The 26,420-nt window shown below is 43.4% G+C and overlaps 2 protein-coding genes across 21 annotated transcripts in view; both read right to left on the minus strand.

The window, feature by feature from the left end:
• Positions 1-2,653: 2,653 nt before the first annotated feature.
• On the minus strand, positions 2,654-3,512 carry REP15 (RAB15 effector protein). Its single transcript, XM_061472382.1, is given in 5 exon segments — positions 2,654-3,086; positions 3,088-3,267; positions 3,269-3,310; positions 3,312-3,377; positions 3,379-3,512. Coding segments are annotated over 5 exon segments (546 nt in total). The 5' UTR covers positions 3,429-3,512; the 3' UTR covers positions 2,654-2,878.
• A 1,358-nt stretch (positions 3,513-4,870) lies between these two features.
• Positions 4,871-26,420, minus strand: part of PPFIBP1 (PPFIA binding protein 1) — a 112,898-nt gene continuing 91,348 nt past the window's right edge. For 13 of the 20 annotated variants that reach the window (XM_061472111.1, XM_061472107.1, XM_061472118.1 and 10 more), the window contains 17 exons: positions 25,790-25,920; positions 24,124-24,177; positions 23,161-23,221; positions 22,080-22,109; positions 20,795-20,966; positions 19,324-19,356; positions 16,948-17,089; positions 16,555-16,683; positions 15,584-15,734; positions 14,281-14,392; positions 14,078-14,166; positions 11,435-11,557; positions 10,483-10,608; positions 9,431-9,619; positions 8,698-8,877; positions 8,276-8,341; positions 4,871-7,534 (listed from right to left, as the gene is read on the minus strand). In XM_061472111.1, the coding sequence (XP_061328095.1) occupies positions 7,448-7,534; positions 8,276-8,341; positions 8,698-8,877; positions 9,431-9,619; positions 10,483-10,608; positions 11,435-11,557; positions 14,078-14,166; positions 14,281-14,392; positions 15,584-15,734; positions 16,555-16,683; positions 16,948-17,089; positions 19,324-19,356; positions 20,795-20,966; positions 22,080-22,109; positions 23,161-23,221; positions 24,124-24,177; positions 25,790-25,920 (1,875 nt within the window). In that variant the 3' untranslated portion in view covers positions 4,871-7,447. The remainder of the gene's footprint in view (positions 7,535-8,275; positions 8,342-8,697; positions 8,878-9,430; positions 9,620-10,482; positions 10,609-11,434; positions 11,558-14,077; positions 14,167-14,280; positions 14,393-15,583; positions 15,735-16,554; positions 16,684-16,947; positions 17,090-19,323; positions 19,357-20,794; positions 20,967-22,079; positions 22,110-23,160; positions 23,222-24,123; positions 24,178-25,789; positions 25,921-26,420) is intronic. The other 7 variants (XM_061472109.1, XM_061472121.1, XM_061472123.1 and 4 more) reach the window with 2 other exon arrangements.

A 26,420-nucleotide genomic window follows, 5' to 3' on the forward strand; every position in this document is an offset into this window, starting at 1 on the left:
CAGTGTTCACACAGCTTGGGGTATGCAGACCATGCTGCACCTTTTGCCACAGGAAGGGAAGGGAGGTTTGTGCCAGCCACTATCTGGAGTAATAAAACCCTGGCACCAGGGGCCCAGATCTTCTCTGCTTGAGTTGGAAACTCCTGGTGGACCCGGGTGGGGTGGCTATCTGCATCCTGTGATAAGCTAATCATGCTTCTTAAAGTTTCTTTAAAAAGGATGGGGTGAGGTGTTCTACTGTTTCTTATTATGAAGACCTACCTGGCTAAGCTCACCAGCCAACAGCAGCAGCACTGCAAGTATCCTCTTCTGGTAGCCTTTCTTCACTTGAGCTATGCTTCCATGAGATCTTGAGCTCAATTACAGTCTAAACTATGTAAACTATACATTATACGAAACTATACATTAGCAAATGATGCCTAAAGGAAAAACAACAACAACATGACCCAACCCCTTCACTTTGGTTTTACTAACCAACCTTATTATACAAATTATGATGGGATTAAACTGCCTGAGGTCAGCACCTTGCCTGGTAAATCAGTGTGTGTGGTTACAGAAGCACATGGTATGGCTGTGACTCACATGAGCTGAGACTGCAGCTTGGCTGAATAAATGAACATTGTCAAGGTTATGTTGTTAAATACTTGGTTGTGTATCATCTTCACCATTAGCAGCCATGATACAGAGCCCGGGCTAGTTTCCACCATTGCTGAGGGCCCGGGCTCCTGATCCAAAACCCACAGGGTGAAGAGTGTAGTGCTGCCTGGGCAATGTACCCTGGCTCCCAGGAGAAAGACCAAGCCTGCATGATGTCCCCAAGGTACCAGGGATGCTTCAAAGAACATGAATCACATTAGCACCTGCCCCAGTGTGTAACTGCCATAGTTGGAACTCTACATAGTCCAGACACTTTGATTTTCCTCTTCCAATACCAAAAAAAGCATGCAAAACATCCAAAGGAAAATGCCCAACCAGTTTTCAGAGAAACAGTATTCCTGCAGAACTGAATAGCTTAAGAGACACATCCTAGTTGCAAGTAAGATATCAATTTAATGCAAAATTAAAGCTCTTTATAAACCAAGCACTCCTGCTGCAGCACTGGTTATGCTGTTACTTTAAACAGGCAAAAAAACCCCAAACCCCAAACCAATACAACTCTCCTGATTGATTGCACATATTCCCACTATCTGTTGTCTACATAAAACTATGCATGTTTTCTATGTAAAGAACTTTCCCCTTTGCCCCACCAAACCCCTGCTACAAACAAAGAAACCACAGTGATGGCAGCTCTTTAAAAACAACTGTTTTGCAATGAACTATTTTAAACCCCAAAGGCCTCCCTTCTCCATACCCAGCTACATTTAGGACTTGGCAAAAATCTCACAGTTCTACATGTGCTTATTGCAGTTCACCTTTCAGCCTCCACACCTATGCTATGGAAAGCTGTCTAAGTAATAGCCTTTATTTCTCAGCTGCTGCAGCTTCCCCATCCTAGCCCTCAGCCACACAGAGACCCTTCTCCCAGCCTTCCGCCTTGGGTGATCAATCACCAATGCACCTCTGCTGTCGCTTCCATCTCCCACACCCTGGGAGGATAAAATGTGAATAAGCTTTTGAAATTACTTTTTTTCTATTAAATAAAAGGACTAAACTTACAAGAAAACCACAGGCAGAGGAGCTTTGCAGTGACCAGACTATTCAGACCACTACAAAGTTGAGTTTTCCAATTTGACAACTGATCAGGTCTTCCTTCCCTGGCTAACAGTGGCTGAAAGAAGTAATTACAATGGTGCAATCCCAAAGTCTTACTCTATCCACTAAAAGCAGAGGGAAATGGAATAAATCAGTTGCTAAACGCAACCAGCCACTGAGCTACTCAAACCAAATTCAAAGCAACCTGATTTTGCCTCCTCCAGACTTCTGCTCTCTACCACGTGTGGTGAGGAGTTGCCGCTGCTGCCATGAGAAGTGAAAACTCCCACCCGCATCTCCAGGGCCAGGTTTTGTCTGCACTCGTTGATTTTTAACCAAGTTTTCTGTAGCACCTGCCACTGCCTTCAGCCACTCCTTGCCCTCACACAGCCACTCGGCAGGAACAGGCCTTGCAGCTGGGACTGACCCTGCCCCTGCCTTTCAGTCACAGTGCTGAAGCCCTCCAGAGCCTGGCACTGATCTACTATTAAGGGACAGGCAATAGGTTTCTCATACAGCCCATTTCTAGCCATTTCTAAGAGGAAGGGCTTTTACCTCTTAGGAACCAGCTCACGCCTCCAAACCAGCACTTCTGAGCTCTGATATTGTCCTTCAAGCTAGGTGCAAATCTTGACCATTCCATCTTATTACAGACTCAACCTCCTGTTACAGAAAAACACTTGCCACAGAGGCACCAAAGGCTGTGAGTCAGCTCTACCATGACTGCCCAAAGGCTTAGGGTGATAAAGCCTTCACCGGCTCCAGCCAACACTTAATGTCTGGTGAACAAAATGTTCTGTAAAAATGACTTGCCTTCTATAAACACATTTTTCTGGCAGGTGAGTCCTGTTGTTTCAAACCTGGAGAGACTGACTCAGCTTGGCTCCTGCAGGAGCCAAAGGAATGTGATGGTTGGAGGGGAAGGTGGGAATTCAGGGGGTGGAGGGAATGTTGTGTGAGAAGAAAAGCTGGAGGCAGCGCTGAGCCCCACGCAGCCAGGGTGCCAGGGTGCAGAGTGCCACTGCTGTACCCAGTGGTTTACAGGAAGCTTATGTACAATGCTGCCCACCTCCTTCAGTCCAGTTTTCGTGCCAAGGCAGTTTTCCAACATGCCCTTTGTGGGCAGGAAGCCGTCAGCACTGGTGCCAAATTGCCATAGCTCATCCCTGCCCGACAGGCGGTAGTTTTACTCCTCCTTGGCAATGCTGTCTAGCATGACTCCTAGGATGTCCTTGGGCTTCCCTGGCACACCAAATACGATGAACAAGCCCAGGCAGTCCTGTCCCACCAGGCGGCAGAACTCCACCAGCTTCTCAAATCTACTCCTGTTCTGGAAGTGCTCATCTGCCAGTGCAGCTTCCCAGCAGCAATCCTCCACCACCTCAGCTATGGGAAAGCTCAGCCAGCTGTAAAGCCTGCATGGCCAGTTGAAGTTTGATTTGCTTGTCAGCTCCAGACAGGGTCCAGATCCAGTCCACCCCAAACAGGGAAGACTGCTGCTTGGTCATTGTGCTAGTCGTGATGCGTTCCTCCACCCCATTTTTCAGCCAGAAGCTGATGAAGTTAACCAAAAATCTCACTCAGCGTGTTTGTGGCTGGCTGGAATTTGCTCTGGGGATCCAAAGTAGCTCTTCAGCCTTTGGGATACATGGACCACACCTCGGCTGAAGACTTCACAGATGATGAGTTTCAGCCTTGTTCTGCTGGCTGTCCTTGTGTGAGACCTTCTGGCCCATTTTCCATGCAGGAGGTCACTTCCATAGGCAGACCACCTCAGGGAAGTCCCTTCTTATTCCATCAAAGGCTATGTAGGCACTGGGTTCAGCCAGACCTATTGAGCATGCACATGGTTAACCTGCCACCCTCCTGCTGAAGGTCATGGCAGTGGCAGAGCTGAGCCCCTGTGAACCCGCTGCTGTTCTGTAGGGCAGGCAGGCTTCCTCCTATGTGTGTCTCTGCAGCTGACTGAACAGCAACCAGCCTGACAGGCCCAGTGGCTTTCACACCTACTGAATTCATCTTTGCTTGTTTCCTTGTTGTTAATTCTGGCACCATTCCTTTAGCTGATGCTATCTCATTCCAGACTGATCTTACGCCTTTGATCTCTTTCTAGGACTATTACAGTGAAGTCATTTTCATGGGCACAGGGTGTTTCCTGGACATGAAACAACCTTTTTCTTTTAATCACCCCAAGAAATGCATGCATCCAAACCTGAGGACTTCCACAGGGTGCTTGAAATGACACAGTGGTCTTTTCTGATGGGCTGTTGCCTGAATCCCAGTATTAACTGCTGCTATAGTTGTACCCTGGCAGTGCACACGGAGCAATGGCCATAAACTGAAACACGAGAGGTTTCACCTCAGCATGAGGAAGAACTTTATGCTGAGGGTGGCAGAGCACTGGAACAGGCTGCCCTGTATAAGTCCTCAGGTTTGGAGGCATGTATGTAATTTAAGCAAACAGAAAAAAAGCTGGGTTTAATTTCCATAGGCTCTTGATGGATACACATCTATCTTTTCCTCATTACTGTAAAAAAACAGACAACAACAGTTTATTATAGTCTAGGTTTCAAAGTGTTTATCCTCAGTGTTCCCAAGGAAATGTTCATCTGCTGGTTAAGAAAAGCACAGAAATTAAGGTCGCAAGAGAGGGATCCTGCATTTTCTGGTCTGTTATCTGGGCTATGCTGGGTAAAACCTTGATCATCATACATACCTTCATCCCAGCAACACAATGCAGTAGCTGGAGCTCCCATGACTGATGAGAGCTGTGAAGGCACAGGGACAGGAACGACACCTGGGACCAGAGAGACAGTAGCTGTATAAAGGTAGAAGGGCCAGAGCTGGTCTTTCCTTTGGCACCCTGTGAGGACTCCCTGAGGAGTACACACACCAAGCAACAAGAAAGCGCTTCCTCATCACACCATAGCAAACAACCCGAGATGGTTCAAATCTGATTCCAGAAATAAGTAAAAAGACTGAGGGTAGTTGATTTCTTAGCTGTTAGCTGAATCCTTCTGCAGGCACTATCGATAATCAAACTGAATCCACAAAAATGTGCAATTTTGCCCCTCTTTCTCTCCTGTGTCTTTTAAATAGAACAAAATAAGCTTCCTATGGAAACAAAATGGGAAAAAAAAGGATATTATATTAAAAAGGAACCAGCTTTCAGAAACACTTGGCATTTTCCACAGACTTTATTGGATTTTACGTGGCAATACACAATAGTTATGTTGCCCTCTTCAAACACACACAAATTTAAATACCCCAACAGTATCATTGTGTGCACATGCACATATAAACTTCCTGACTTGATCACTTGCTTTCATATTCCAGCCCCATAAAATAACCAAGGTTCAGAGGACAGGCAGCTTTGAAGCGATGACCTGACTTCCAACTGGTGAATGCAGGAATGGGGTTGTTGGGAGCAGAATGCTGCTTACACTGGACTTACTTAAACCATCATCTGCCTTTGTTGATAGGCTAGCACTGGATTGAAGAGAAATCAGAGACTATTTGTGCCTATTTCAGCACATAATATTGTGTCAATGGGTCCCCTTATTTTTTCCTGTGAACGTTCAGTCATATTCACTAGTGAGATCGACCCTGGAGGAATACTTTAGCTCAGAGGCCTGCACCATGTCTTCTCAGTGCTGCTGCAGCATTTGGGAGAGCAGGGTCTTAAGCTCAACTTACACATGAGTAATAACCATATTACAGAGTATTCACAGAAAGCGAGCCCTGAATTCCCATCCCAAGCATCTGCACGCTAAAGCTGAGAGCAGGCGTTCCACAATGGGGTCTTTTCGCCTGAATAAAATGGCTCAAACACCCCCAAGACTGCAGAGGAATAATCAACAGTCAGCAAATTATTTACAGACAGGAATTCGTCAGGAATACTGAATAAAGCTTCAGTTGGGATCTGTTTGTCGATAACTGTTAAGCAGCACAAACTATTTTACGTATACATTATGCCTGGCTCCAATAACTAAAGAGAAAATGGCAGCACTTGATATTATGTGTAACACAACTGGCCCACATCAAGTTTTTCATCTTGCTACATAAATAATAGCCTATGCTGCACATCCTTCAAAGAACCAGGCTGGCAACAGCTTATCAAATTACAATAATACAATGCTAGAGCGTGTCTCCAATCTATGCCAATCTATGATGGGAGCTCCCTGGAAGCCCTTGAACCCTGAACCCTGTAAGAACCTTTCTTCTTCTCCTAGCTTTGGTAATAGTGTTTCATGGACACCCACAAAGTCAGCACAGATCTGACACCCCTTGCACCATGTCAGCAATGTGTTGGGAACAGCCTCACTTCCAGCAAGGACAGCGACGAAACAAGCCACAAACGCTTGGTACAGCAACACACCACCGCAGGGAACAATTCCAGATGTACTTTTTTTGCCCTTACAAAGCAAAGAAGCTTCATGCCATTGTGATAAAATACATGCAATGTTCAACACCGTACGAATGACCGCTGTAATAAACAGAGTTACATTTCTGCCATTTGCTTTTGGCTAGGACACCTTGCAATACCCAAAGTCTGACAAAAGATTTGCACTGGCTTAGTTATTAAAATCTGATGATCTTCAAAAGCAGAGGAGCTGTGCTTTGGGAAGGTAAAATGATTTTGATAGCTGAATTTTGGAGAAAAGGTCCCACCTTAGGTTTAATATTCTGAAATAATATATTTCCTATACATTTCTCTATATAACTTTATACTTTTTTGCAACTACACCATCTTTACGTTAGTCACAGCACAGAAATATCTCTTCCATATGCAGGGAGTACTCTCAACGCAGAGGAAATTTTTATGGCACAGAAGTGTTAATCACCTTGTTTGGATGCTCTAACTACTGCTGCTGGGAACAAGAAAGAAGATGTTTTAAAATGTGCAGCTCCTGCAGAGTCACTGCTAGAAGAAACCTGCTTTGTAATTGTTTCATCATCCCAAATGGAAGATCACTGAACTGTGCACTTAAGTAAAAAGCAATGAGAGAAAACAGTTCCAAAGGTCAGCCTGCCTTTTCCAGTAACCAGCTGGTATGCAAACTGGCATAATTTTTTTTACAACCCTCTCCCTTCCCCCACACCTCAAACTTTCCATCACTCTCTCTCACAAAATCTAAATTTCTGCTTTTATATGTACTTCATATACTTCTTTTTTCCTTTTTCTTTTTTTATAAAACTGTATAAAAATAAGAGCAATAGTCAAGAGCAACTGGGGGGTTTATGCAGGGCATGGATGATTAAAATTCTACATTGGATACTGTAGGAAGGGCAGAACTGCATTTGTGCTGAACAAATGAACTTCAAAAAGAGCAGGAACATCTGTTTTCAGCTGAGAGCGTAGAAAAAGCTTGTGCATGATATCTACAGACACAATACTTCTACCTAACAACTGTTAATTTGAAACAATATAAAGTATTATCTGAGGCCATGAATAAGCAAAAGGAGCACTATTATACCACATAAAATTAAATGCAACATTCTGAAACATAATCACCAGTTTGTACATTAAATATAGTAAAAACAATTACCATTCACCAGTGTCAGGGTGTTTCTTATGGCAACTTTAGAGTAGGCACCTTTTTGTTTTCCTAAATTCTCCAGCCCCCAGTGTTACTTCTAAGAAACAGAAGCAAGAGCAATGTAATGTACATGATCTGCTGCCCGTCATGTAAATGATGACGTTTCTTGCACATACGAAAGTGAGTGAGCCTTTGCCAGTGCCTGGTGGTTACTGTCACACGTTGGAGTCCTCATCTGTTATACTGGTGCTAGGAGAGCGAGTTGCAAAGTCTTTAAACATTTCATCTTCCTTCAACATGTGCTAGAAGGGAAAGGAGGGAAAAGTCAAGGTTCAGGCCCCCACAACTGAAATCAGGCACTTGGGATGGTCCAGTTCTGTGCCTGGCAGCAAACACCACCATCAGCCCTGCCAGCCGCTGCTTTGCTCTGCTGAGGACATTTATCACCCATGCTGCTGAAAAGCCAGCTCACTGCTGCCTGCTGGCCTAAATGGCTCGGGGAGCACAGGCTGGAGCTGGGCTTCCACCCAGAAAATGTGCTGCGATCCTCAGCTGGCCACTCACCACCCAAGGGCAAACCACTGACCTGTGCCCTCGCCAGAGGGTGGTGATTCTGTGAGGAGAGCTGGCAACCATGGGCCACCAGCCAGCAGAACCTCCTGCCACAATGGGCAAGTATCTTCTTACAGCACCAAGTTTTCTTTTCCCCTCCATCCGTGTACAAAACCCAGAGAACCTCAACTAACCCCGAGTTTGATGAGGCTTCACTATACCCATAATTTACACTGTATATATTTTAGCCCTCTGAGACCAGTAGGCTAACCAAAGACCAAGGCCTGCCACGTGCTGAGATTGATCAAAGCAACTGCCCCCAAACTACAAAACTCAGCTGCTTGACAGAGCCGCTAACAGCAAAAAGAAGTTGTACTTAGTGTATTTGTATTAAACAGCATCACTATTTAATACTAGTGACTGCCAAGGGGTTTATACCCATCTTAGAGAAATAGAGATCTTATTCCACAGACCCCACTTTTAAGCCTTACTGTCAAGTTGTTGATGCCTTCAGAAAACACTCCTATTTGCCTCACTGTTCCCTCTGAATCTTCCATCTACAAAAAAAACAGTGAATACTGAATCAATAATAAATTCATTGTATGCCATGACAGAGTGGCAATTAAGTGCAGCACATAATGTAACTGCTTGATTACAGCAATAATGGTCAGAGCAAGGGAGGAGTGTGCACCACCAGGAGAGAAGAGTTATGCCAGAGTAGGTCCTAAAGTCGCTGCATTCACAGCTTGAACCTCCCTGGGCTGAGAGACACTTTGTTAGTAATGCTGTGTGACTGCAAGCAGCCAGCACCTTCACAGGCCAAAGCAAAAGGAAGGCCTCCCTGGCAAAAGCAAGGTTTTCCACCAAACCTGACAGCACAGTCAAGGACTCCAGACTGACAGAACTGGCTTACCTGCTCCAGCCTGTCCAAATCATCATCATCATATACTCGGATATCCAGGCCAGGCTTAAACCCCTTCTTTGACCCACTTCCAGATGCCCGTCCCAGCTCCATAGGACATACATACTCTTCCACATCATCTTGCTTCTTCTTCCTCAGGCTTCCAAAACTGCTGAAGGCAAGCTTCTTTGGCTTACAAGTGAAGAGAAAATTGACAATCAGCAAAGAATTAACAGATCTCTTACTGCTGCACTGGTGTTTCAAAAATGGTCAAAACCCCAGTACTCTAATAAATAAAGATCTTCTAAATAGCTGTATTTCATGCTAAATGCATCTAAAAGAACAAGATTTGTCCCCTCATTCTACAATTGTTAAGACAACACCATTTAAGGATCTCAATGAGATCAGAATCCCACTGCATTAAACCATGAGCATATAACTAGTAAGAGGCAGTCTCCCTTCTAAGACATCTTACAGCACAGACAGAAGGACAACTACAACAGTACTACCTCTTGTCTGTGCATGTGAGAGGCTGAGGTGTGGTGCATTCATGTGTCAAACATGAATGTCAAACAAGTGTCAAACCCAGATCTGTTGAGTTTTGCTTTCATGCATCTTTCATTAGCATCCAGACCCTTTTCCCAGATTTTACTGAACTGCTCTCCAAACACAGATAAAACCAGCACGATGGAGATCTAAATTCTTGCCTGGAAGCTCATGCACCAACCCAGAACAACTGACTTACCTTTACTTTGGCAGTGGCTGTTAAGAGGACGTAGTCTGGGGATTCCATGGCTTCACGTTTCTGCTGCTGGGCTTCCTGACCAATAAGGAGGTTGAAATGAGTCGCCAAGTGCCGTCTCAGCAGTGTTTTGTTTGGTGGGATGTTCAGCAACTGTGCCATGGTTTCTACATTGAAACGAGGCTCCAAAACCTATTAATCAAATCGCAGAGAATCCAACTGAAGCCAGTACTGTGTGATGAGGTCTCAGGTACACCAACAGACAGGCCTGTCTTGGTCACTTCCTAAGACTGCTTTGTGGTTTTTGTTTGTATATTAGAGGAAAGACACAACAAAGAGTGAGAAAAGAGAGTTAACTAAAGGACTGATAAAACGCTACCTCCAGGCTTTCCTTCTTGAGTTATCAATAGAAAAAAAGTTGGCAGGTAAGAAGAAAGGAACAGATAAATCTACCCTTAGCTCATATAACGTGTGAAGCTGCCACAAAATGTTTACCTGCTGTCCTCTTTAATTCGGGAAAACGTAGCTAGAGGAATCATGGAAAATAAACACATGTAAAATGTTTGGAGTAGGGATATTCCTTTCAATCACCACAGCAAACTTCTGCAAGTGTAAGTCTTGTCTGGAGTTTGTGATGGTAATTAAAACCAATCCTGGTTTGACACTGAAATTGTAAATTTTACAGAAGTAACAAGCCTTCCACACAAAATGAGAACATATCCAGGTCTAGGACCAGATCTAAGAAGGAAGACAGTGGCTGTTTAACAGCAAGATAGCAGTGTACAGCACTGTAGGACAGAGGGTGGAGAATACCATACACAAATTAAATTGTGAGGAGAATACACATAATCAAACCCATTGCTGCCCATGCTAATTCTGCCCAAGACAGTCATGTCCGTTAAGAAAAAAGGCACTACATCTTGACAGTGACTTCTCACTAAGCAGGATAAGAAGATAAAGAGTGTGCAGCACAGATAACACCAGAACTTTGCTCTTGCAATTCTCAGCCATGTGTTTTTTTAATAAAATGGAACAAGCAAGCCAAAAAACCTTACCATCAGTCCCCCATGCACACCGCTCCCCCGCAGGTTAGGTGCATACTCTGCCAGATCAACAGAGCGTAACCACTCCATCACGCGATGGTTGGTCCATTGGGTGACCTCGGAAGGTGTGACATTATTCTGTGAACAGGAGAAGCAGGCAGTTAAGGAGACTTCCCATCTCAGCTGTCCCAGCCCCAGTCTTCACTGAAACAAACCTCTCCTGCCCTTCATGAATTCAAGCCCACTTTGCACTTGAGAAAAAAACAGCCAGCTCTTTCTGGATTGCTGTCTTGAAGCAATACCAATATGGCCATGGGTCTGGACAGCGGACAGGTCTGTATTATGCTTCACATAATTTGATCACCTGTTGTGCACTAGGACTACACACAATCTCTACCAATAGAACTGAAAATTTAGCTAGCTCCATGAGCTGCTGTGCTTTTCTTGCAGATACACATCATGAATCTAAATCCAAGCTTCCGGGTTGCTTCATCATCCATTGCTCTATCCAGCTTCCAAAACAAACTGATGGTAGTCTCCTGTTTGGTAAGAGGGCCAAACTTCCCCTTTTAGACAGAACATTTTGACACAACCATCAATATTCTAGAGAGTTACACAAGACTTACGGGAACAGTGCACTGAATTCACAATGATTTATCTTCCAGACAACACATCTGAGACTAAGCCAAAACAGCCAGCTGTTGGTTAAGAAGAGAAGCGGGAGATTTGGCAAGGGAAACATGAGTCTGGGACCATGGCAGGTGGAGGAAAGTAAGTGGTATTGCAGGTAGTAGTGGCAGAGCATGAGACCAGAAGAACAAGATAAGAAAAAGGAAAGCGAAAATGAAATAGAATGAAATAGGAAGGAGGCGACAGAAGGAGAGAGCAGAGCAGGAATAACTAGAAACACCAGGGGATAAAAACCTAGAGGATTCCTCTTCACAGCTTCATCTTATGGCAGTACCTCATCAGACGGCCTCCTGCGGAGGCAGTTGGGCTCAAAGTTATTTATTCTCAAAACCTGAATGGCTCTCTTGATGCTGAGGTGGTGGAGGACACTGACAACTTTCAAGGACAGCAAGTCATCCTGTCAAAGAGGAAGGAGAATCAAACATAAACACACTTATTTGTGGAACAGCACCCAACTGGAGAAGAGTGCTTCAGACCCTGGCTTAAAAAGACACATCTGATTGATATATTCTGGATTAAGATTTTAATATATAAGACATGTGATTAATGTCAAACCATCAGTCCCAAAAGAAAAGCTTCCCATGTTGCACTGTACTAGCTCCTGGGTGATGTCTTCCCAATAGGGTATAGAGCTCTGCAGGGAAACTGGGGTAACAAGGAGTGAAGAGGGTAAGATGACACACCCTCAGCCATCCATTTAGAACCAGGACAGCTTTCCAAACACAGGGCATCAGACTCACCTGGCATCTGCATTTAATCCTGCCAAAAGTATTAATACCACAAATACCCAGCTAAAAGTTTAACTGAAAACAATAAATTACCCTGAAAATTGAGGCATTCTGTATGGTTAGAATGTAAACAGAGAAAAAGAAGAAGGTGTGCCAGGTTGGTCTCCCACAACTGCAAATGCTAAATCTTTCATAAATGCTTGTCACAAATGATGGAACGATGGAAAGGGTGACCATACCCAGGCTGCAGAGAAGCTCAGTTTAAGTCGCCTTTGCCCCAGCTCACTGTCATGGTAGGTCCTACCTTGCACAGGCACTACTGCACACACATGAAGTGCCTCAGAAGTCCAATTCTCCATACAAGTTGGATACAAGTTGGCTGACTTGATACATTTATACATCCTTGTGTCAGGGCTAACCTGGCTTAGTATGTTTTAGTATTACTTATGTGCTATGAATACTGGACTCTATTTGGTCAGAATATGCATGCTACATGCCTTCACTGTCAACCTATTATTTTTCTTTCCTTTTTTAACACAAGAAAGACCGACTGTTGAATACTAAAAGTTCCCTACCATTACAGCCTATACTGCATCTTAACCCACATTCATTCTCATTCAGTTAATACAGTAGTAGTAATGTCTCCTAACACAAGACCAAGCTCTACTATTTTATACTAGTGTACAAACCCCAAACCCCACACTATATAAGCAGTGAGGATTTAACATTTGACCAAAATGGACTCAACAGCATAGCCATGCCAGGTAGGTGAGACACGTCAGTCCTGGGCAGAGGGTGCAGTTCCTCAGCAGCGCTGCCTTACAGGAGGAGAACGAGATTGAGCAACCTTAGGCTTTCTCCCAGTGCTATTGCAAAGCCTAGACAAAATATATGCAAATACTGCATAAAAAGGTAACTTTCAGTCTGTCCATGGCATGGCTTACGAAAGAACAAGAGTGCGACTGATTTCTTCTTTGTCATAGAGAAGGAATTAGTATTAGCGATGCTTAGTTTGCATTTCTGTCTCCAGAGAAGAAAAAAGGTCTTATCTCGTCTTAGCCGAGACCTTACACAAAGGAAACCTGCTGGGTTGGCTTTACCTGACCAGCAGTAAAGTGGGATGCTGCCGCTGGTGCTAAGCTTTTTGAAATACATAATGCAAAAGCTATTAAATGTAGCTTGTTTTCAAACAAGTTGACTCTTAAAACTAGAGTCTTCTTCAAAGGAAATGGCTTGGGTTTTTTCCACTTAAGCACCCACATGAATAGGTAAGTAGACTGAATGTTTGCTCACTGAAGAAAAAAAATCCACCTGCTGCTACTAATTAATAACAACCTGAACAGCAAAGGCCCAGCTGCATGAACTGTGACCACAGAATCTGCACTTCTGTGTACTTACTAACACTGCCTGAGCACATCAGTGTCACACGCAAATGTTCAGCACGAGATCCCCCATTTCTTATGTGTGGGTCTGGGCTCTTGCTTACTATGTTTGCTTTTCCACCGTAAGATAGTATCTTTAAAGCTGGAAATAATATAGGAAATACCTGCAGGTGAGCAGCAGTATCAGGCCTTCTGTTTTCCATAGGTTACAGATTATTAGCATTAGCTTAACACAGGACACCTACTGCAGTTTCAAAGGGTCCTTTAAACACTGCAGTGAAGCACACAGACAAATATGGCATTCTGGTTTATCCTTGTAGCAGTAGCAATGCCTCTGACGCTCTGACCTTCCTCAGCATTCTCCCTACGATCATCCAGAAAATTTGAAGACCTGATTTATGAACCATTCACAGAATCACAGAAAGGGTTTTGTGTTGGAAGGGACCTTAAAAGACCATCTAGTTCCAACGCTCTCCAGCCCCCAGAGCTTCCACTAGACCAGGTTGCTCAAAGCCCCACCCAACTTGGCCTTGAACACTGCCAGGGATGGGGCATCTACACCTTCCTTGGGCAACCTGTTCCAGTGTCCAGTCCAGGAGGAACATGAAGGTTGGGACGGAGAGGTTGGAGGGTGTTATGTGAATTTAATATCTCTGCAGTTGCAACAATAGGCTCAGTGACAACAGGGTCTCTCTAGTCTCACCTGGTCTTTAGTGAGCTATCTGGAGGTACACCCGTGTGCATAAAAGCAGAGTGGAACTAAGAACTTGAATAAGATATCAGAAAAAAGAAAAGCAATGTACTTACCACACTCATGTAATGGAGCATTCGGCCATCCACCTTTCCTTCATCAAACTGGGTCTTATACTGGGGGAGGCCAATGTCATCCAGCCACCCTAAGGCAGAGACAGACACACTAGTGTGGTAGCCAAGTTCTCGTCCTTTGGGCCCCAAGTTAGCTATGATTAGGAACCCCTAAGCTGCTGCTTCAGCATGTAATAAAATCTTACTGGTAACCCAGTGGTAATCCAATTTTCCATGATTGTTTTCCTCTTCAGATCCAAGTGCCTGCAGAGCAAGCTGAAGCTTCTTCCGATGCAATGGGTGCTTTATCCCAAGCTCCTGTGAATGGAAGGAAAACAACAAATCTAGAGACAATACTGTATTTTATTTCTCCCTCTGCTTAATCATAAGTGGTTTCAGAGACACTGCACACAACACTTGCTGGTGACTTGGCAGGTGTATTTTCTATTTGCTGAGTATCAGCATCATTTAGCACATGTTCAGCATTAGCGAAAGGCCCGCTCACTGTGGTGGGCTGATTTCAAAATACGGTGGATTCCAAACTGCACAAAAACATTGGCCATAATATTCTCATACCAGTTAAAAAAAATCCCACAGTATAGACCATATTAGCATTCAGAAAAATGCTTGATGGGACTACTTCCTTCCCCCACCCCTTAGGCAGGTAAGCTTAAGAGATTTATTTAGTTAAGAGCATATGAAAGCCCCACAAATCACTAAAATTAATGCTTCCAAATGCATAACACCTTCTATAGTTTAGTTGCAAGTGCAGCCATTCTAGGACCTCTTCAATCCCATATACACTTCCACCAGTGCTTGCTAGTCAATGCCACCTCTGATAACACCATTACATGTCACTATGTGCATATCACACTTTTCTTACTCCAGCTGTGTTGTAACTACAACTCTGAATTATCCCACTGCCTGACTGAGAAAACCGGCTATTTGGTGAGTGACCTTTTTAAAAGCTGAAAATTCACATGTTAGTGAGTACTGTGAATTCAAAGTATAAACTGCATCAATTTTTTCTCCTGTTTCTAATTTCAGAAAAAAGACAACTTTGCAATGATTTAAGACAAAGAGACTGACTGCCTTGTGTGTAACAAATCCTTATTCCTCTGTGCAAAATGGGCAGAAAATACAATCAGACCAAACCAGCAGCTTTTTACACCCTTCTCACACAGGCATAAAATAACTGCACCACACATGACTGCTAATGAATCAAGGCTACAAACCCATATGATAATGAAGCACTCTCATGTGCATATTTTTAGAAGGTGGCATAGCCAACTGGTATGTCCATGCTTAATGAAGTTAAATCACATTTAATTATTAGTTTAATTACAGAGAATTGCAATTCAACTAAAAAGAGACATATCTGGCATCACTGCAGATGACAATATTTTAAAACCTCATCTTGTTTTATTTTTATTTTTCCTGGGCGCACCTTACAGACATGATTTACATGCACAGAAATAGCAATGGTTTTGTGATTCCAACATGTCTCACCTTTTCCAGATCCTGCTGAGAAGCTTGCAGAAGTGTCTGCCCAGACAGTATCCAGTGTCTGCCATTACTTATGTAAGAGCCTAGCCCTTGGTCCTGGAGCCAGTTGCAAACCTGCTCCTTTGTCCACTTTGCGAATGGCATGTCCAGCTCACTACAGAAGATTTTACCAAAAAAAAGACTGATTAATCCCATGCCTCAAATCTCCTATTCTCATACATAATGATAAACCCCAAACCTAAGCCTAATATATTAGTATTTTGTGGGAACTGGGACAATCTCTGGGGAAGAACATGCATTGTGGTCAGCTTCTTTGTGAGTCTCACAAAGAAGAGGGTGTCTCTATTCAAGGACAGCTTGGATGGGGCTTTGAGCAACCTGGTCTAGTGGAAGGTGTCCTTGTCTGTGGCAGGCAGCTGGAACTAGGTGATCTTTTAAGGTCCCTTCCAACCCAAACCATTCTACTGTTCTATTCTATGATTCTGAACTGTTAGCGCCATGAAGTGCTGATTATTGCTGATCGCCTGCCACTACCACAATAAGCACAGTCTATATATACTACTGTAAACAACCCCTTTGCTGCCTTGTGCAACTAAAACCCTGAATTGAGATCATGATTTTCCACATTAGCCTTTAACCCCCCCAAAATGCACCAGAAAACATACCAGAGGAATATCTGTCATTGCCATGTGAGGGCTCATGCCCTGCTTCAGATGGCCTCATAACTGTACTACTCTGAAGCCATGAGCAAGGAAGGCTCCACTCTGCAGCAGGACCCCACCACCCAGCAAACAACCTCAAGCCTACAAAGATCATCTCTGAAAGGAGGACACAGCCTAGATCTGCCTGTTTCTGTCTGTCATGAGAGGAAACATTTCATTTCATTTCATCACTGCGCTTCTCCTTTAGGTCCCATGCTCAATCAGAGCTGCTGGGAAGGCAAGCACCAGCATGCTTTGCACCACTTGTCTTACTTGTGAGACTGCCCCAGGTCTCGAGACCAGCCCAGTCGTGGCCCTGCAGTTGCTCTTGTCCCTCCTCTTTTGAACTCCGTCTCGGACATGTCATCTGGGTTGAAGGTGGTAGACTGGCTTCTTTTGAGTCTAGTTTAAATGGAAGAAAGCATATTCACATTTGGCTAAGGAAAAGGCATGCTGCTACTACTGCAACCAACGTAGTGAAGATCTCCTACTCGGGGTTTGTAGCTCTTCTTCTACCTGCTGTCAAATGCCATACTGGCTCCTGCACTGGAGACAGTAAACTATGGAGCCATGCACTGGAGAGGGGAAAAAGGGAAGATGTGTTCCCAGCAAACCCCTGTGCAAACCCTGTCTCTGGAGAATAGTAATTTCTCATCTTTTACTTACTTCCCAAATAACCTCTTGATTCCCCTGGCCTTTTTCCTGGAATCCGGAGAAGATGGTGTCATCTGTAGACTATCTGCTTCTTTTGCGCAAGGAGGCAAGCCAGCCAGATCCAAGTTATCTGCAGATCCCTTCTCCGTTTCAGCTGTCAGAAAACAATAGCCCCATGAAGACCCACTCAAGAAGCACTGGACAGACACACTCCTGAACTCAGGAACAGCTCTTGCTAAACTTATTGAGAGCCACCACGTTAAGGATCTAGGCCAGAGAGGGATGGGAAAATCCAGGAGAATCAACATGTGTTCCTCCTTCAAAGGCCTGACTTGGGAACACTCCAAGGCAAGGCTCTGCACTAGTTAAGTGCCTTGCATCCAAGATGGTAAAAAAACACCTTGTGAATCAATCAGTGAATTAAGTCTGGAGTTTACTCTTCTCGGGGAGTGCTCCTACAGTCCTTTCACAGACAGAGCCAAAGCACATGGATCTCCAGAAATAATTCAGTGCCATGGCAGGGAACCAAACCAGGAGTCCCCAAAGCACAGAAAAATAAATAATTTCCCTGCAGGCATCTTTCCTAATAACCTGCAGTATTCCATAAGTTCCCCATCAAGGAAATTCCAGCAACAAACAACTCCTGTCCCAGGAGCAGGAGGGCCCTTTTCCTCTCATTTCTGCAAACTGTGGAACATTTTGTTCCTCTGCAGAGAAACACCATAGAATTTAGGCTCTTTTTGAACTTGATCTTGAGTGATGCACAAAGCCTCTCTGATTAGAGACCCTACACATTACCACCCACTCTAAAAACATTAGCTCTTTGATGTGTAGCTGTTGTTTTCTATGACAACAAACTTGAGGGCTCCTGTCCCCAAAAGGGAAGATGTCACAAAAGCCAAACTTACAAAGAAGAAAATTATTTTAAGATCATTTAAAATAACTGCAGTATCTACTAGGCTACATAAGCAGAGATGTGCCAGCAACTGCCAGATAGCTGAATTAAACTACCATGTGGAGTTTATGCCATTTATTTGCTGGGAAGCAGTGACAGCATGAGCCTGTTCAGATGAAGCAGCTATGGCAAGGCAGCCTGCAGCAGGCTGACAGTCAGACCTGTAACCGTTTTTACCATGTTTTAACACAGCTGTTTAGTTAGATGACCAGTATTTGGTTTTGAAATGGACTCTTAGGCTTCCAGGAGGAAACTAAACAAGTTATGTGAATCAAGGCAGAGCATATATTGCTGGGACACGTAGTCTCAAGCCACAGAATTAACACTGAGGTGGCTGCAACGTGCCACAAATGGCAAGAAACTGCAGGCTTTGCCAGCTGGGCAAAGTTTAGATGATTCAGTCCGAATACATTTGAACATGTCCCATTTTCCACTAATGCTTTAGATGTTAAACCTTGAAGTGAGGCAACAAGGTTGCACAGAAGATTATTTATGGGCACTCTGGTCTGATCACTGTTGAACACCTGCCAGTGAGGGACAGCACTAATGCCAAACCAGGCTTCTGCATGTGTGATTTTTGCTTTACTTGTAGAAGAAAAAGTGCTAGCTTAGAAAAAGTACAACTGAACAGCTTTCTAGACAGAGAATACTAGGACAAGGTTGGGTGCATTAGTAGCAGAGATTTGCGGGTATTGCAATATTTGCTCCTTGTACCTGACTCCCTTCCACACACTGACACAACCCCACAGAACACTCGACATTTAATGGGCCACATGGGAAACCAAGAAGGCTGATGGTCTCTTCATCAGCAAGGGGCACACTGTGTGGCTGTATGACAACTCTGCTTGCTAAGGTGGGACCCTGCAAGTCTTACCTGCCTTTGCCACAACCACCCAGGGAACACTCACATCACTAGACTGGTTTTTCCTATGTGAATGGCTCAATCCAATTTGCCCTAATTATTTCTCATTTGTTTATTATATAATAAATAACTGCATCTTAGAAGAAGAATTACGTATCCTACTCCCCAGCACTCCCCACAGTGAACACCTGGGAAATATACCTCATTCCCTGCTTCGCAACCCTTTAAGCTCTCTCCAGGACAGATGAAAGCACAAAGGTGCCTCTGGTACTTAAACATCACAGATTCTCACCTACTACTTTGTCTGTGGGTAACTTTGTGCTCAAAGTTACAGCAAAGGTCTCTGCAAATTAACCCGCAATCTCTCATTAGTAGCAGTTACTGCGAAATGGCACAGCTGACTTTTAGCAGAGGGCAGATGTTACATGAAAACTCCTTTTAGTGATGGACAAAAATTTCAATGCAGAGCTCTGGTGTCTAGTTCTTGTTTGAAAAGTGTGTGGCCATAACCAGCTGTTAGCAGCAGTCACAACACAGCGCCGGTACAGGTAGACATGCAGGACTACTATACCTAAAGTAGGTGCACTTGCACTTCGACTGCGATCTTCAGATATCCAAACAACGCACATAACCACACGCAGCACAACGGGAGAGAACACGCAGAGGGACAAGGTAAAACACAGTTCAAAACGTACATCAGCAAAATACAAGACAAAAGGAGGGGAGTACATGAGACACATGCGCCACACGCAACGCTGAATTCACACAGAGATTAGGATTACCATTTCACTGTTAATCCCCTTTTTAAAAAAAGAAATGCAGTGGAGCTCTACCGTGGAGAGGGTAAGAGCACCGCAGTCACTTTGGTGCAGGGAGGTCACTTGCTCCATGACACATGGGGCATGTGACTCACACGGGCTCTCATGACATGGCCAAGTATCTGGACACCAGCTTTACAGATTTCAAAAGCACTGAAATGTGGATAATATACATAACTTACTCAGATTTACAGGACCCTGATCTAGATGGTCCATCTCCCAGTCCTTTATGAACAGTCACAAGTACTCCACTTTGTTAGACAATTTCAGGATGAAACACACAATTACACAAATGCACACATGAAATAAACCAAAGCTAAGAGCCTAACCCTCAGAATAGACTGTACATGCATTCCAAGTAAGCTAGCAAGTTTCAGTGCTATGTCACAGGCAAATACGGGTAACATATAATAAACGTGTAGGGATGTTATTTCTTTCCAAAAAAAGTCTAAAATTTTCTTTGAGTAGGTAAGAACAAGACACTTTTCTGCTCAACAAAGCAGAAGGTATACCCCTTTGGGTTTCTGAAAGATAGCGATAAATTCCTATATCTCATGCAAGATAAAGCCGAAAACTTTACATGAATGGCAATAGATCTGATGCACCGACTCACTTGATACTGGAACAGCGGAAGACTACTATAGCAGTGCAGTGAATGCATGTAGCTTTTCATCTGGTGGCAACAATGACTCCAGCATTAAGCAGAACATTTTGTTTATTTCTTTGTTAAGTGTAAATATCATCAAATGACAACAACAAAACAACCTCCCCTCCATTCCAGGTGAGCTTGAATAACTTGTCAATCCTCTTCCTGTTGTCACCATCGCTTTTGCAAGGCTGCTTAAATACACATAAAGAGGAAAACTGAGGCTGCTGCCTCATTTCTGTACATCTGAAAATCTACTGAAAGATAAACTGAGGATTTAGCCAGGAGAAAAAAAAGACCACAAATCCCATGTGTGAACTACTGCCAGACAGCTAGCATTTCAAAACAGCATCAATCCACTACAAGGTCCCAGGAGAGATACAACAGCAAGGCTGAAACAGATCAAATACTTCATTACATCAGTGAGGGTTTTTTTTTGTTGCTGTTTGATATTTTCCAAACCTTCTACTGAGAAAAGTGCCACCAAGTCACAGTGAGACTAAGGCTTCTTACAGTTACAGAACTTATTAAGATTGTTCAAAATACACAGAATTTGCATGCAGGTGCATGATACCTACCCAGATTGGGGGCACTTGCAGTCCTCTTGTTATTTTTTATCTTGAAAAAGCCTCGTCCAAACGAAGATCTGGCTTTACGGGTACCAAAACTATCCTCGTCGCCTGTGCCACCATGAGAAGGAGACTTTGGAGGGAGGGTTGCAAAATTATTACCTTCCACAGGAGGTTTAACCTGCTCAAGTTAGGGATAAAAGATTCAGTATCAGAAATTGCTAAAGGTCTTTTGAGAAAGACTGCAAAATGACTGCCTACAGATATTCTGAAGAGTCCCTCTCATTTCTTATTACAAGAAAACAGAATGTAAAAGCCATAAAGGAAAACATAAACAAGATCTTCATTTCAATATGTTCAGGAGCCAAGATTACTATCACTACTTTCTAAGAGTAACATGCCTTTTTAAAGATGTTTCTCAATTTCTGCAAGGCTGGCTTACAAGTATGGACAAGGCAAAAATACTGTCCTGGAAGGCTTTGAACTTTTTCAGCTTTCTAGGCTTTCTGTCTCCCTCACTGCTAGATGTAGGAGCAGTGGGAAACAAAAGAAAGAGAGGAGATACCCACAGTATATTGGTTCTCTGCCAAGTGCCAGACAACTCTTTCTGTCTATCACTGCTCTGCAATATCAGAATTAAGGGATTGATTGACTATGTCCAAGCAGGCAGTATAAATACCAGGACTTGACATCAGACACACTTCAACTGTCTCTTTAAAAGAAGGAGGGAGCAAACCCATTCACAATCCAAATATTACCCTTTGGCTCTTGCTGAATCGATACAGTATTGACCCTACAAGAGGTATGTCATTTTTGCTTGGATCTTTTTATAGGTAATAATTGTTGCATGCAAACTATGGTCATGTGGTAACTCCAGGGTAACCGTTCTGCAATGACAGCCTTTTTCAGACCACAGTTGCTAGTCACAGAAAACAATCTGTAAAGCCAAAGTTTTTTAAAGAGACACTAATCAAAGGTAATTACAGGCTCAGTAAAATACTTAATAGTTAACTTTGCTAGTTATCTAGTGGTAGAATATGTGGGGGAAACATTAGCTTAGATGGCAACCTTATGCTCAACCAGACTGAAAGATAATCCATGTGTGAGAAGACAAGAATGTGTGAGACACTATATGCCTGACACTGAAGGGATGGTGACAACCATCATATACTCCTCGCTATCTTGTCTGCAGGTCTGCTATTCCCCCTCTGGAACTGCATGCCACAATTTCACAAACTGAGCTTTTCAACACTTGCTCACTGCGTGCTTCTCCATATACACGCACACACATTACCTCTGTTGGATTCTGTGCAGAGTCTCTGTCCTGTTTGGAAAAGATTAATAAAAACATTTAAAAAGTCATGGTTTATAACCAGCATTCGTTACCCTGAGTTAAATTCTGACTGTAATACCCTTCCTTGCCTATTTTTCCTCTCCCAAAATAAACCTCTTCAGAGCTGTATTTCACACAGATTAATTCTTGCTTTCTTTGAGGTCAGTGAGCTGACATGAAAATATGGTTGCCTTGCTTTACTTTGTAAAGGATTAGCTCTGTACTTAATTAGCAACATGCAGTCTGTTAAGGCACTAGTGGAAATAGCTGGAATCAGACAGGGCAGAAGCCAAGCAGATAAAACATCTACAGCCTCCACTCCTTGGCTGTCCAAATGAACAAAAAAACCCTAACCCATGAACTCCAGCTGTCATCAGCAAGTTCTGGTTACATTTTCAGTCCTGTCAACATCCCTCCTGAGCTGTAAGGCACAGCTCAGCAGTTTGGGTATCAGGGAACTCGGGAGCTTTAAAAAAATTCAGGCTGTCAAAAAAGAGCACAGGAATTGCCCTGATTTAGTAACATTGTTAGAGGTTAGCTGATTTTGATCTCTTCAAGAGACCTAAACTGAAGCTATCACCAGACATACAAAGGCTCAGTATTTTTTTGTTCCTGATCATTTAAAATGTAATCATCCCAGACTGTACATGCATTAATTTCCACAGCCTTCCAAAACCGTTTGCTTTAAACAGAGGTAGGAAGTGGTAGTGGGACTTACTTTCCTCTTGTATGAAATCAGAAAAACCTATCAACTAAAAAAACCCAACCTCATTATCTGAGGAAAAACACAACAAGAGAGTCTTCAGTAAATGTCTCAAGTAAAAATCAAAAAAGCTCCTGTGTTTTCACGAACAGATTTTCTCCTTTAATAAAATCTGGATAATGTCACATGTATGAGACCATTGCTAACAAGTGACATGAGGAGTCCTACTCTGACTCAGAATTTCTCAGAAGGTGGCAACAGAGTGTCCACAGGGTCACTGTCACAAGAGACATCACTCCTATTTCTGCAGGGATGGGAGGAAGTAAGAGACCAACCAACCGCTTCAGATATCTCTTTTCTCAAACTGCTCAGACTGCTGGACTTCTGCAGCGAAGAAGTTCTGAAACAACACAAAAACCAAGTTACTGGAATTGAATTTGCAAACATAAACACACTTTCAGGAATCAGCTTTAAAGAAAGCATTATAATACATGATGAGATATACTAAAACCAAAATTGAATTAAGGCAATCAATGCACTAATCAGAGCCCATGCAATATGATGAGATACTGTAAGAACCTCCACATCACAATCAGCAAACTTGCTGAGGGCACACTCAATCCCACTGTCCATGTCAGCGACAAAGATGTTGAACAAGACTGGTCCCAACACCGATCCCTGAGGGACGCCACTCGTTACTGGTCTCCAGCTGGACATTGAGCCATTGACCACAACTCTTTGTGTGAGGCCATCCAGCCAGTTCTTTATCCACCCAGTGGTCCACCTATCAAATTGATGTCTCTTCAATTTAGAGACAAGGATGTCGTGTGGGACAGTGTCGAACGTTTTACACAAGTCCTGGTAGATGACATCAACTGCTCTATCCCTGTCCATCAGTTCTGTAGCCCCATCATAGAAGGCCACCAAATTGGTCAGGCAGGATTTCCCCTTAGTGAAGCCATGCTGCCTGTCACCAAGCACCTTGTTGATTTTCATGTGCCTTAGCATGCCTTCCAGGAGAATGTGCTCCAAGATTTTGCCAGGCACAGAGGTGAGACTGACTGGTCTGTAATTCCCCGGGTCATCCATTTTCCCCTTCTTGAAAATGGGGGTTATATTTCCCTTTTTCCAGTCGTCAGGAACTTCCCCTGACTGCCATGATTTCTCAAATATGATGGCCAGTGGCTTAGCAACTTCATTCGCCAGCTTACATGTGTATGTAAAATGGGTGGGGATAGGGGGGTTCAAGTTGACAATCACATCTAAATATGTTCCCTAAACATTTCTGATTATGATACTTACACTGGACTATCACACAGCTGAGTTTCTGGGGAAGAGCCTAGTGATCTTCCTTCACTGCAAACAAAAAAAGGTATTAAAAAAGCAAGACATTTGGGGATCCCATCCAAATACCTTGCTGATACAGAAAACCTATCATCCCAGCCTGCTTTAATCCTGTTTTCACTTCAGCTGTTATGGTACTAACACACTGCAAATCTTCTCCTCTACGGTGGCAAGTCTTGTAAAAGATCATAGAATCATAGAATGGTTTGGATTGGAAAGGACCTTAAGATCATCTAGTTCGACCCCCGCTGCCATGGGCAGGGACACCTTGCACTAAATCATGTCACCCAAGATAAAGGACAAAGGTGAGCTCAAGAGTCCCAGAAAAGACAACTTGCATTGTAAATTGATGACAATACTGCACTATTTAGCTTAAATAAATACTGAGGTTACAGCCTGTGCAGCGTCTGCAGCAGCACCAAGTAGTGGAGGTCCCTGCCTCCCTCTCAGTCACCCCAGTGTGGGGAATTTTGCTGCTGATTAGTGCTTTGTTTGTTTTTTCCCAAGATGGGACACAGATGAAATCCCTGTTGGTGATGGCTAGAGCTGCATGAGGCAGCTAGGAGGCTTTCCCTGACTGGAGATGGAAAAATCACACATCAACTTGTGCTTGCACTTATTTTTTACAACGAGATTGATGATGGTTTTACGCCAAATAGATTTCCTTGGCTTCAGATTCTTAGTATTTGATACTCAATTAGATAAAGCCAGGATTTGGACCCAGAATTAAAAACCCTAGCACAGCCTTTGTCTAGCTGTGAGTCCAATGCACTTTTTGGTACTCCTTGCAGTGCCAGCCCACATCTGCAGGGACCAGGTTTCCTTACCTGGGTGAGGAGGGTGCAGGCTTAGAAACACTGGAGGAAGCTGAAGGCCCCTTCTCACCCCGGAGGCAGCCACAGGGTTCAAGCAGGGGGGCCTGAAGGTGCCACAGATCAGGTGCAGCCTTGCACCCCCACCCTGGGCTCCCTTACACTCTCCAGCTACACATTTCATCTGGCTTTCAAAACCTCAAGCAGGGCTCTCATGAGTGAGTGAAGAGGTATCTCTGCATTTCATCATGCCAAAGGACAGCAGCAAAAAATATCTCTTTCTCTGGTCTTTTGAAGTGCCGCTTGGGTTTCCCCCTGGGGCTCCAGTAACAGCTCAAGGTTAGAGATGGACAGTCCTTTTGTTGCAGTTTTGGCAGTGCCTTACATCAATCTTCAGCAACTACAGAAAATGCCTGATGCAAATCATCAGGAATGAACCTGTGGCTAGCACAGCCAACACTATCTCAGCCAGACCTAGACGATGTAAACCTAGATAAAAATAATGATTCTGTGTCCTTCGTTATACGAGATCAGTTTTTCTCTCCTTCTGTTCACTTCTTGCAAAGCAGGTGGTATAGAGTCGGAGTGCTGCTACAAGCAACAGCAATCAAACTAATACTTGTTTACTGAAAAAGATTTAATCAAAGCATTTCACAAACATAAGCTTAGTTAGCTATAGCTAGTCCAGTAAATGCTAGCCTTGCTTAACTGACTTAATGACTTGTCAGCATAATAACTGACAGAATTTTACTCTCAATAAATGCCCCAGAATATTGGATTTACAATTGAAAAATACATGGAAACAACAATACCTCATTTCACTTGCAGGATCTGGCTTAGGCTGTGTTTTCAGTTTCTCGGCAACAGTTTCTGAGCTCTTGGATGTTGATGAAAAAGAAGGGATTGAAATCTGTAAAATACTGGTGTGGATCTGTAAGGAATTCTAGAAAGAATGAAGAATATGTGTTACACTGGTTTGAGCTGAAATTAAGCAGTCGAAAATTAAAAAACAGTTACAGATAAACTATGAAAAGAAGGATCTGAAATAAGGTTTTTAAAAGCAAATACTTTCTTTTTATTGTAATACAGTGATTCTTATTGTAATACAGTGATTACTTCCAAATAATAACTTGGAAGATGGCACTGAAGATGAAACATGAATGACTGCACAGATCACTACAGCACAAACAAAAATCTCACAAGTCTTGCAAAACTGCCTGCTAAATCTCTCTCTACCACAGACCCCATGAAGGGTAGCTCTTCGCAGGTTTACTCCTGTCCTCAGCCGCACAGAGAATACCAGAAAGGTTCTAAACACTTAATTTAGTTTTCTTCATGTTATATTTCTGCTGTTTAATTAAGTCAAGTCCCTGTTCTGACTCAGAGCTTTAAGAGATCTATGGTTTTACTACTGGAAAATGCGACTGTAAAAATTAGAGATTG

The sequence above is a fragment of the Pezoporus flaviventris genome, unplaced genomic scaffold (genome assembly GCF_033815535.1).
Source record: "Pezoporus flaviventris isolate CSIRO_AGI_PZ_B2104156 unplaced genomic scaffold, CSIRO_AGI_Pfla_v1 ptg000070l, whole genome shotgun sequence".
In the NCBI taxonomy this organism is placed as follows: Eukaryota; Metazoa; Chordata; class Aves; order Psittaciformes; family Psittacidae; genus Pezoporus; species Pezoporus flaviventris.